Genomic DNA, 12,661 nt, shown 5'->3' on the forward strand with positions numbered 1-12,661 from the left:
AGAGACAGGAAGATAAAAGACATTTTCTGAGAGTAGTTGAAATAGAATGAGGACTGGTGCAGCTGAGCGTAGGTGCAACAGAAACATAGGTCATATATTCTTCTGCAAATAGAACATGAAGGATTGATTAATGCAGTTCAACTTATAGAGGTAACAGATTTTTAAAGGGTTTCACCTTGAACTGTTACATTTTGCTCCTGTTATGAAGAACTTGTTTGCTAGAGCATATTAATTGGCAAACTTAATGTAAGGAAAGGGGAGAAAATCAGAAAGTAATTTAGTGAGATGGAAACAGCAATAGCTATGAATATCCGGGGAATTATTTGGTTGTTGACTAGACATGATACTAAGTCAGATTGTTTCACAATCATTTCATGGAAGTCCATTTCAAGATATTGTTACATACTTCAGATGGATATTCTTGAATGTGGAATCTCAGTGTCAAAAGTATGAATGGTGTATAGTAGAAAATAGGAACATATTTTTGACATTGTTTATTTTTAGTAGAATTAAAAGATGAATAAGAAGACTTAATATGTCAGTTATCTACAAAAGGATCTGCAGAATCAAAAACTTACATCACTGGAATGGTATTAAAATATACCTTACATTGCTCTTTTTGATAAAGATAGTGGCTAAAAACAATTGCTCAAAGAAAAAATTCTAAGACTGTTCTAACAGTTAAGGATTTTATAGTAAAGTAAGATGAATGGAAAGTTAGAGAAAGTTGAATAGAACCAGAAATAATGTGTTTATATAGACATACAATGCAGTGTCATAATGGTTTGATCAATGATATCTATTTTGGATGCCAAGTGTAGAGTGAAATTACGTTTGACAACTGAAAATCTGAATGCATCTCATTTGGCAACTCTGAAAGGAGAACAGACCATTCTGCGAGAATTAGTTCAAATTAGCAAGTTGGGAAGTATAAGTAATGAATAAACAGGGAGTGTTTTTCCAGCATGGTGCAGTGGCATTAGGAAGTTGTTGAGCAATAGTTTGTGCCATTCAAGAGGTCATGATGGCATGTGCTGCTGATTTGTTGCTTAGTCCTTTCTACTGACATACATGGACCTTAGAGGCAATTATTGCTAGTCAATGAGTAATCTCATTGTCTCATTGTAATGTAATAGGAGGATAATAAAATGTTATACTGTTGCATTGTGAGAAGTTTCTGTGAGCAAATCTTTGGGTACAAGTATCTCTGTTTAGTACTTTTATGGATGCATACATTTGGCTGCTTCCTTTAAGCATTGTCTGTTATGGAGTTCAGCATGCTACATTTTCCATACAGAAGAATCATCAGTTTATTATTATTATTATAATAATAATAATAATAATCAGTGTTAGCCAACTGAATCACAAACTGATATTGCAATGTTTTGTAAAAGTGCTTTGCATTGTCGATTTCTGCTGCAGGACAAACATGCATTTCAGCAGAACTTAATTTATTCTGGTCATGGGATGTTATGTGATCTATGTGTGATTTAATGTGTTTCATTAAAACCGATTCTGCTGTATTCAGAAATAAATTCTAATCAAGACAATATATGGATAGTCCAAGTACATTCTTTACTTTAAGTTATGGTTCAAGCTAGCTGTTGCTAGGCAAGTGAGCTCTTAAAGCAGATACAGTAGGAGGGCACTATGCCACAATCATAACATTTAGGAGTGCAGATACACCTGAACCTGAAAACATAAATTCAAAGTAGATTTCAAAACCTGCATTAATGTGGGGACGAAGCCTCCCACTCTTTCTGTGCAAGGTTCTTCACTCCCTCCAACTACTTACTTAAGACAACGAGGACACTGCACTTTGAGGAAAAGGGATTTTCCCTTGCAATGAACTTATTCACAAAGAGTGGAGTTCACACAGTCAAGATATAGCCATTGGGAGCAGCTCTGTGTTACAGAGGGTTAAAGCCTTGACTACAACCCAGACAACTCAACAAGTGGCTCAGGTGCTGAACTAGGCAGTCAGGGGACAGTTGGAGTGACTGACTGACTCCGTGCAGTTCAATTTTCCCTTATAAGAATGTTAAGGACTACACATAGCAACTATTGGGCCAGTGCAGCTCACACAGCACATAAGCTGGATAAGTATTCCATTGGCTTACTAAGGGATACGTTGAAGCCTCCCAGTTCAGTGGATCATTATGAAGCCACCAGCTGCTGTGTAAAGGAAGTTAGGTTGGAAGGAGGGCGGGCCCCACATGACTAGCAGGCTGGCCTACTCCCATACACCTGATTATCACCTCTAAAGGGTAGCAAATGAGCTTATAGGGCTGTCACTGCAGATAAAACAAGAAAGGGCTATAGGGTTCTTATCCTGTCCTAAGAACAAAAGGCCTTGTTCTTACCCCTTCATAGCAGGAGTGACTAAGCAGACAGATTGCTGCAAGCAGAAGTATCAAGTGGATCGTATTGAGGACAAAAACATATATATATAGCCACTGAACTCACTCTGTACAACTCACTGGTTATGTAGTTATCCATTGAAATGTATCTATTTGTTTGGTGTGTATTTATTTATTTATTTATTTATTTATTTACTTATTTACTTAGTTTGCTAACTGGGGTACATAGAGTACTGATCAGGGGAAAAAAAGCAAATTCAGTCTCAGCCTAGAGATTGGAAATCAAATTCTGCTTTAGAGAGGATTTCATGCTAAGAATTGTTGACTATCTTAATATCATTTTCATTGGTGTGCATTCTAGTTAGCAAACTGACTTTTGCCCACCTGCAGCAATCCTGCAGTTATTATTAAGTTGTGTTTTTGTGTTTTCTGCATTTTTGCCACCTATTTTGAGACAGGCTTGGTGTACCTTACTTTAGTGAATTGGGTGTTGATAGTTATGCATCCTAATGCAGTACATTAATAATGTCATTTTAAATTAACTTAGTGTTACATAATGTGTATATCTAAGTTCCTGTACCAGTAGATGAACCTTGGTTAAACTGTTCATCAATTAAAAAAAAAACATGCAGTCAAACCACTCCAAAATTAAAATAAATGAATAATTATTTTATTCATGTTGTAATTCTTTTCTGCAGAGGCCAGAAAGATATGGAACTAGATGCCTCATCCATAGAGAAGAGGTTAGCCTACAAGTTTCTACAAACACTGTTGAAGTATGTAGATTCTGCACAAGAATTCATTGCACATTTGGGTAAGTACTTTCAGTTTATAATATCAGTCTGCAAGAGTAGCTTTGTGTTAATTTCTTAGGCAATTAAAAACTCAAAGCCACCAAGCCTGATGACTGAAAAACCACTGCAAAAATTCTAAAGTAATATTGGTATTATAACATGGCTACTGTGTCTTTACTGCATATGAAATATTTAGTATTAGTGTACACTTCAACTGATTATTTTATAATGAATTAAGACAGCGTATTCTAAAACACAGAATGTTACAACTGCTTAAACTGCATATAGTGCCATATACAAATAGAGTGGATAATTTCAAAAGCATATATACACAATGTAGCTGGCTTACAATTACTGAGCAAAAGTGTAATGTAAGACAAAACAGTTAGTAACAAATATTACTTTCACAGGGGAGCTAGCCTGTCTTCACTATATATCTTTCCTTCTAAAATATTCTGATTCTGAGGTCTCACATCATTGAACAAAAGGAAGCATTTCTTTTTTCAGCAAAATTAAATGGCTTCTTTCTTAAGTTTGTGCAGCCTCAGAATTAAAATATTTTAGCATTGGAGTGTGGGAACATATTTCTCAAATGGGGAGTACAAGCAGGGACTGCTGAATAAATGCCATAACTTTAAGTTCACATAGTTATTTTAAAATTTACACTTTCAGGTAGCACTTCATAGTGTCTGCTAGTAGAAATATGTTCTTCTAGCTGCATGTGTATGAAGCCTAAATGTATTGAATTCATCATGACTGAAGATTCTATCTTTTCTCCTTGGGTTTCATTCACTGTTTGTTATATTATTATTATTCTGTTTTTGAGCTTGTGTGACTTATTCTCTTAAGACAGGGGATTCTACCATTGATCTGCTGTACACAGTGATGTTCATCATACTGATCACTGCTACAGTAGTCTTAGCTAGATGGGCTATATTCTGCCAATGATGTAACAGCCGGCTAGCTACCAAAGCTTCAGGGCACCTTCCACACACTCAGACTGTCAGGCAGTTTGTGCTGACAAAAAGACAAGTTTAGGGTGAAAAGCCCTTCACTGCTTTACTGCTGCTGAAAAGTATGCTCCTCTGAGGCTTTTGAGGATTGACGGTTGGTTTGTGCTATTTCATTGCTGGGCAAATAAGTTTCCTTTTTGGGAAAAAAAACTTCCATTCAATAATTTTTGTTTATTATTAATACTTTACTCTTCAGGAAAGTTATTTTAAAGGTAGGAGTTTGTGTTTTAACAGTCTTGAGACGTTACTGTACTTTTAAATGGGAGTGCTTTTTTTCATGTCAATTTAAAAGTTGTTTAAAGTAACTGAAAAACATTTTTCTGTAGAGATGTTGTATTTATACTTTGTAGACCTGGAAAAGTATGTTAACATGCTTTTTACTCTGTTTTTCCATGAAAAAAGTGACTTTTAAAGACTTTATTATTTTTACCAGCATTTGCTGATGATTTTTCCTAGGAAAGAGACACGATTTTCAACTTGATCATGGAACAATCAGTCATTCCCATAATCAGTCCTTCTTCCAGCCACAAAAAATAAAAAGTTAAGCAGACAGCCTTTGCCATAGCAGAAGGTTAAGAATTTGCCTCAGCTGCAAGTGGGTCACCCTGCTGTGGTCATTACTTGTACCTCAGACCACTCGTGTTTTACCCTGAATCCCTTTGGTGTAGCACCTATAGCCACTATGGACTGAGGGTTAGCCATGTCATCTGTGGCTGTTGGGGTCCCCTCTGTGGGCAGTGGAGAACCACTGTTGTCAGTCTTGAGAGAGGGAACAGGGAAGACTTCTCTGTATTGACAGAATGCTGTGCTCTTCCCTGGCAAAGCTGCTTTGCCATTAATAGCACTGTTGGTCCCAGTTTTCCTGTCAAATAGAAGCAGAAAACTAATCAAATCTCTACTCCTCCTTGAATTTCCTAGTATTTTACTGGATCTGGCTCAGGGCTTAATTTAGGATATTGATCCTTCATGTAAAGTAGTTTTAGGTAAAAGAAAGATGAATGCCTCCTTTCCTGAAGAGATTCAAGAGTCTGGACAGGAGTATAAAGGGACAGTTACATGGCTTTCTCTTCAGATTTCCAATTCAGACTCTGAGAAGAGCTTAATTTCTGACTCTCACTGCGTGAGAGTCTCTTTTTCTGAGACTGTTTCTAGAATGTGCTTGTGTTTTCAGTGGGAGAACACTGAGATTTCTCAGTCCCTCAGAAAATACTATGAGCTGTTATAGGAGGAATTTCCAGAGCCTGCACTAATTTCCTCCAGTTCTGTCAGCTTTGGAGGATGCATGCGTTACTGCCTGCAATTTTCTTGACAGCCAGTCAGTTGCACTTAAAAAGGCAGATGGGGTGTTTAAAGTTCCTTGACCTTTTAACTTTTTGTACACTCTTCCTAAACTCAGTCTAACAGCTATCACTTTAGTTAAGCCCTCTGCTGCTAAACACTTAGTTAATTCCAATCCTACTTGCTACCAAAAAGATAAGTAGATTGTTGATAAGTATGAGAAAAAGTGTATGCTTCTGTAAATGTGATTTTTAGAATTTTAAATGATCAGGTTCATATGTTAAGGCTTCTTCTGACTATGAAAGTATGAGGAATGTTTTATCTGCAGTTTCGTCTTGTGATGAAAAATCTGTTTTGAATAATTTAATTTCTTCTACTGTTCAAGTCAGTACTCATTATTTACAGTTATGTATGACCCTGTTGATACTTCTTCAAGGGCTATGGCCACTGCTACAGTTTATGGCCATGTTCTCAGAATCTCTGGGATGATGTTAAAAATGAGATTTTAAACTCTGCTGTGGATACAGATTTAGTTTTTGGACCGTCTGCTGCAGAGGTGATCAAAAGGTGTGATAAAAGGGGTAAGCTGATACAAGGACTCTCTAAAATGTTTGAGCCCCCCTTTTCCAAGTTTTCTAAGGGATTCTGTAACTCCTCATCCAGTTTTGGTATGAAACAAAATAATTAGTCTCAACAAAGTACAGGTAAATAGACATTTAAGAAATGTCAAAGGGACTCCAAGAAGAATTCTGGAAACTCCCAAACCCAAGGACAGCCCAATAAGTCAGAATGACTATTTAAGAGACTTTGTTTCCACCTCCCACTCTGGCAGCTCATTTTTCTTCCAGAAAGTCTCCACTTTTTTCTTTAGCAACAGATAGTTTCAGACAAATGGGTTCTGAAGATCATTCATCAAGGTTATCAATGGCAGTGGGAGGAAATTCCTCCTTTCCAGGAGTAATTTCTCATCCTCCAGACCAGACTCTTTTGTTTCCAGATGTCCTTCTTCATATACATGCTGTCCCAGGGAGTGATAGAGCCTGAAGCCCCCTTCCCAGGTGGGAAAGGAGTTTTACTCAAGGATGTCTTTAGTGCCAAAGAAAGAAAATGCTTGGAGCTAATTCTGGATCTTTCTTTCCTAAACCCATTTGATAGTACCCAAGTGCACGATGATGTCACTTCACTACCTCTCAACACCCTCCTCTTTTAAGTTTCCTTGTATCATTAGATTTAAAAGATGCTTATCATCACATTCCTATTCATCTAGACTTTAGGTGTTTCTTAAGGTTTTGTGTCTGGATCACATTATCAGTTCTCTGACTTACCCTTTGGATTAGCCACTGCACCATTAGTGTTGACAAAGTGTCTAGCCCCAGTTATAGTTCATTGCAGGCTACAGGGCATCCACAATTTCCATATTTAGATAGCTTGCTTATCTTTGTGGAGTCTTTTTCAAGGTGTCAGGAAGCTCTCTCTCCCTCTTGGGTGAGAGATCTCTTCGACAAGCTGGGATTCCAAGAGAACATTCAAACGTTATTCTTTACTTTTCACAGGATTGTGTTTTTGCGATGTCAACTAGACACCACAGTTCAAAGAGCTTTTCTTCCAAATGAAAACAAAATAGATATATATCTAGATCTATATCTATTTCTAGGGTTTTCCACTCATACTTTTGTCACTGCAAGAGAATGCCTCATGATTTTGGGTCTAATGGCTTCTATGTTTCTCATGTGATAATACATATAAGAAAGATATAGTGGTATTGTGGTAGTCTCTTTGATCCTAGTACCAACACCCATTCTCTTTTGAGGTCCCAGTGCTGGGGTTTGTCAGGAAGAAAATCATTTGGTGGGGACAAACGATATCCCTAAATCCAGGTTTTCCCTTCTCCTTCCCTTTTCCAAAGCAGTCAGTCACCAAAGATGCCTCAGATTATGCTTGGGGAACATTTTCAGGAGGGATAAAATGCATGGTGTGTGCTACACCAAGTAGAGATGCAAGCACATAAATTTAAAAAAGATGCTTGACCTGATCCAGGCACTCAACTCTCTGAATCATCTTTGGTCCTGGGACCTCTTCAAGTTGTTACAGACATCACAGTCATATGGTGCATCAACAAACAAGGGGAACCCACTGTACTCCCTCTGCAGATTAGCCATACTAGCTTGGTATTTAGCTTCACAGTACACTCTCACTCTACAGGCATCCTACATTCCATCAAAGCAACATTGTGTGACAGACAAACTGAGTGGGACAAGGGCAGTCCCTCATCCATGGACACTTAATCAGGGGTCTTTCAAGATTTGATGCATCTGTGGGAGTTCCTCAAGGTGAAATCTTTGTCTCCTCTCTGAACAATCATCTAGCAAGAAGCCCTGGAAAACAGATGTCTTTATTTCCCTTGGACAAGACTGTTACTGTATGTTTTTCCACCCTTTCCACTAGTATCCAGGGTACATCTGAAGATTCAGAAGAAATCCCCCAAGATCATTGTGGTGACTTCCTTCTGGCCCAGGCAAATATGGTTCTCCCTTCTTTAAGAAATGGCCAAGAGCAATTACCACAAATTTCCTCACAGATTGGATCTATTCATACAAGAGCAGGGGTGTTTGATATACCCCAACACCAGTCAACTTCAATTGATTGCCTGGATGATAGGGTTTCAATTCACTTTAGGCACCTCTTTACTAGGAATAAGCAGCAGGTACTGATGAAGGCAAGAAAGCCTGCTACTAGGAAATCAAACATTATCAAAAGGAAAATGCTTTCTAGTTGGTGCCACAACATAACCAGCACCAAAGTTCAAGTTTAGTTGTTCTCTGGTTTTCCAAATTTTGTGTGAGTTACAATCCTATGGCCTTTTTTACTCCTCTGTCATGGTTCATTTATTGCCCATTTCAACATGCCTGCCCATGGATCCTCCTCTTTCAACATATTCTCATGTCAAAATGATTTTGAAAGTGGTTTTGCATAACAGCCCCCAAGAAAACAAGTGGCCCCACCTTGGGATCTTAATTTTGTGTTAGAGAAGCTAACACTTTCTCTGTTTGAACCAGCTAACCTATCAGGCTTTATAGTCTTAACATAGAAAACAGTTTTACTTATTGCTATGACCTCTGCAATAAGGATATCTGAGTTGCAGGCTCTTATGGTAAGTCAACCCTACCTAATTTTCCACAGGGACAGGGTTTCATTCAAAACTAATCATTTTATACCTTTGCAGGCTCTTATGGTAAGTCAACCCTACCTAATTTTCCACAGGGACAGGGTTTCACTCAAAACTAATCATTTTATACCTAAAGTGGATTTTGAGTATACTTTAAGCCAAACTATCCATTTCCCTGTGTTCTTCACTGAACCCAAAAAAGAGGGAGAAAGGATATTCCATACCTTGGTTTTTCACAGACAAACCAGTTACTATAGTGACATTATTAAATCTTTCAGATTATCTGATCAATTGTTCATTTCTTGTGAAGTTAAAATGAAGGGACTATCTGTGTCAAAACAGATAATTTTCAAATGGTTGTCTAAGGCTATTACCTTTCATTATACTCACCATAAAAAAAATATTCCATGAAGGGTCAAAGCCCACTCCACCAAGGCCTTGACTTCATCTATAGCTTTTTGGAAAGGATTGAATTCTAAAAGCATTCTAGAAACTGCTACTTGGTCCACTGTACATACTTTTTCAAAGCGCTATAAGCTTGATTCCTTCTCTAAGTCCAGGTCAAGCTTTGCTAGGACCATTTTCCAGGTCCTTCTTTACTCTTCTCCTTCCACCTCCCAAATGGAATAATCTATGGGAGGCCACCCATTTAGCTAATGTTACTGCAGCAGTAATCAATATGATGAACATAGTACAGTTGTGTAAGTAAACTTTCTGTAACAGTACATTTTCAAAGGATCACTACTGCAGTAGCCACTCCTTCACATCCATCCTCTTTGTTTTTGGTATGTTGTTTATGTTAGGGTATGGTTTTGGTCTTCCTAACATTTTTATTTCAGGACTCAGCTTCTCTGTCTCTCTCTCTCTCTCTGTTGGCAGGTAAGATCTGAAGGGCTTGGAACTCAAATGTGTCTTTTAATCAACTCAGCTCAGCTCAAGCTGCCAGACAGCTTTGGCATGCGGAAGATGCTGTGAAGCTTTGGAAGCTGGCTGGCTGCTATATCCTTGGCAGGATATAATCTGTATAGCTAAAGCTACTGCAGCAGTGTTCATTAAAACATCTACTGCTATGATAAGTTTTCTTACACAACTGTACTTTCTTCTTAAACTCCACCTATTTGCTACAGCTCTGAATAATTCCTTTAACTTCTATACTTTCACTCCATTCTACTTCCAGGTGTTCAGCCTAGTCTCTGTTGGGCTTAGACAATTCTCTACCACCGCTAGCAGTTGATTGAGGCAACCAGTGGTTTTATGCTGTGGACTGACTGTTTTAGTTGGTATGACTTTGCAATCACTGATTCTACTCCAGTGCACATTCCTTACTATGGCTTCTTGTATGTGATCTTGTGACTGTGTCTTTTGCAAACCATGAGCTGGCCACCATCAAGCCATTTGCTAAACAGAATTCTAGAATGGACTCTCCTTCTTTATTCTTGTTAACTCACCCATGTGCACACAGGCAGTCCTCATATCCTGTTCTATCTGTCCCAATATGCGCATTTAGGTCTCCCATTGTCAATACCAGTTTATGTTGTCTTACTTTATCAAGTAGGTCTAAAAGCACTCTTTTCTTCACTTTCACAAATTGCTGTAGGGCATAGGCTGCAATTATGAATAGTGCTCTGTCCTTACACTGGAGTCTGCCTGTCATGAGTCAATCATTAATTATGATGACATCCCTCACTGTCTTCTGATTTCAAAAAATTTCCAGGAAAAAAAACTTATTCTATAGACAGCTGAATATAACAACTTGAAACTCACACCTACTTCTTGACATGCCCTGATTGTCATGATCAGTGTGGTTCTGTTCTGTTTGGTGTACAGCAAATAATCATTTTCCAGAAACAATCTGGTGTCCTCAGTTTTTAATAAATTTCCCTTCTGCCACAGTTTTGTCAGGACCAGCTCTTTCTGCTGGTATGATTGCATTGTTAATAAAGTAGGTCTCATCTGCTTTCTGATGGCCAGATTTGGAACATGTAGATGATGTGCCCCCTCAATTAACAAATCCTGCTGTGGAACAATAGTCCAATTGCTTGTCTGTACTTTCAAAAAATAATGCAGTGTGCTCCTTCCAGTTTCTCTGGCATAGCAAAAAATATCAGGTTTTCTCTGTGTAGTGTCTCCTAACTATACTGATGTTCTTCGTTCCACATTGCTGCAGTCCTAACTATTGGGTAGTCCGCTGTCCAGTCGGCCCGAATACCAAAGTATATGGCTGACGTCGGTCAAGGCGCATTAGACTGACGTCAGTACGTCAGGGTACTAATGCGCATGACCGACGCCATTTCTTCAGTCTTTTTTGCCGCATGGTCCGATGCAGAAGCAGTTCTTGCGAGTGCAGGTTGGCGTTCTGAAATATTTCCGAAGTCGGAGTTTCAGACCGAATCAAAGTTGGCTAAGTACCCCGTTGGGGAGCATTTTGGTTTTTCTTGCCTCAGTATTTAACCGGATGTCAGAAAAGTGAATAACTGTATTTCTTGTGGGAAACAGATACCTCATAGGGATTACCATACTCTGTGTATACCTTGTTTAGGGCCTGAGCACGATGTTGTTGGTTGCCGCTCTTGTGCTAGATTTAATAAACGCACTATTAAGAGAAGGTTAGACTGTGCCAGGTTAGTGTTTGGGAAGCGTTGTAATTACAAAATGCCGTCGGATGCTCCGACGCCCGCTTCGTCTAAGAAGCGCAAAGACAAAACAGTGAAGCCTAGGGTTGATGAACCAGCAGTCCCGGACGTCGGTTCTTTAGAAGGCTCTGTGGAGCCAGAGGTTTTGCCAGGAGTTTCTTTGGAGTCTCAGGCAGAGACTTTATTGTTACAGGATGTGCCCTCTCAGGAGGTAGGCCAGGCTGAAGGGGCTACTCAGGTAACTGTTCTTCCCTCTGTTCCCAGGACAGTTAGAGCTTCTCCTACTGTTGCCAAAGCTTCTTTCAGAGGTAGGCCAAGTTCAGCTACAGTGGGGGTTTCTCCTAGCACTTCAGGTACTGTGCCTAAGAAACATATGCTTAAAATGGCAGAAGATTTAATTACTATGATTAGAGGCTCTATGCCCCCTCCTGATAAGAGGCCTAGGGTGGAACCTGAGTTTGAGAGTTTGGAACAGTATTCAGAGGCTTCGGAGTCTTCTGCGGAAGACTTACAGGACTTTCCTCATTATTCTGATTCTGATGTGGATGATTCCACACCTACAGCTTCTCCCCCTGAGGATTTCTCATTTTCAGAGACTCTGCATTCCATGAGGGAACACTTTAAATGGGAAGGCCAAGATTACTCTGATTCCAGGAAAAGGCTTAGGAATTCTTATTTTACCACAACATAGGCCCTTAGCTATACCTCCTGTGTTGAATGTGGTGGAAGATGTCTTTGCAGAGGCTTCCCTGAACCCTGACTCTTTGCCTCCTGCTCCTGTTAAACCTGATAGGTACTATAGGGTGCCCGAAGCTCATAAGTATTTGTTTAAGAGTCCTAGGGCGGACCCAGAAACTGTTTCTCAGGGGCCTAAAGGTGTTAAGGCCTCTGTGGTTAAAAATCCTGTTCCCACTGATAAAGAGGCAAGGGCTTTGGATAGGTGGGGAAAGAAAGTGTATACTTCTTCCACTCTAGCCATGAGAGCGTTGAATTGTCAATTTCACATGCTAAAATATCAAAATTATCTCCTTTCACAATTGAAATCTAAGGTGGATGCTTTGGCGGAAGGTATAGAGTGTAAAGAGTTGCTGGATTTACTTCATGTGTCTGAACAAGTGGGTAAGCATTCTTTGCAATGTGGTTTTGATGCTGTGCAGGCCTCCTCGAGGGTGGCTGCCACTAGTTCTGTTCTTCGCAGGCATGCCTGGTTGAGGGATCAGAATTTAGCTGAGCATGTTAAGTCAAGGATTTTGGATGCTCCTTTACAGTCTGATGTGTTGTTTGGTTCGCCTGTGGAAGCAGTTCTGAAGAAAATGGAGGACAAAGCTAAGTCTATGCAAACTGTTAAAGATTTCTTGCAGGTGCAGCCACCGAAGTTTAGTAGAAATTGGCCTACTAAGGGATGGACATATCCTGC

At 39.3% G+C, this 12,661-nt stretch overlaps 1 protein-coding gene across 1 annotated transcript in view; it reads left to right on the plus strand.

Annotated features, from left to right (window-relative positions):
• Positions 1 to 12,661, plus strand: part of RYR3 (ryanodine receptor 3) — a 3,250,282-nt gene that overhangs the window by 2,393,020 nt on the left and 844,601 nt on the right. The window contains exon 58 of the mRNA XM_044074157.1: positions 3,059 to 3,174. Within this exon, the coding sequence (XP_043930092.1) occupies positions 3,059 to 3,174 (116 nt within the window). The remainder of the gene's footprint in view (positions 1 to 3,058; positions 3,175 to 12,661) is intronic.

Source organism: Protopterus annectens, chromosome 6.part0 (genome assembly GCF_019279795.1).
Source record: "Protopterus annectens isolate FY-2018-M chromosome 6.part0, PAN1.0, whole genome shotgun sequence".
Taxonomy (NCBI): domain Eukaryota; kingdom Metazoa; phylum Chordata; order Ceratodontiformes; family Protopteridae; genus Protopterus; species Protopterus annectens.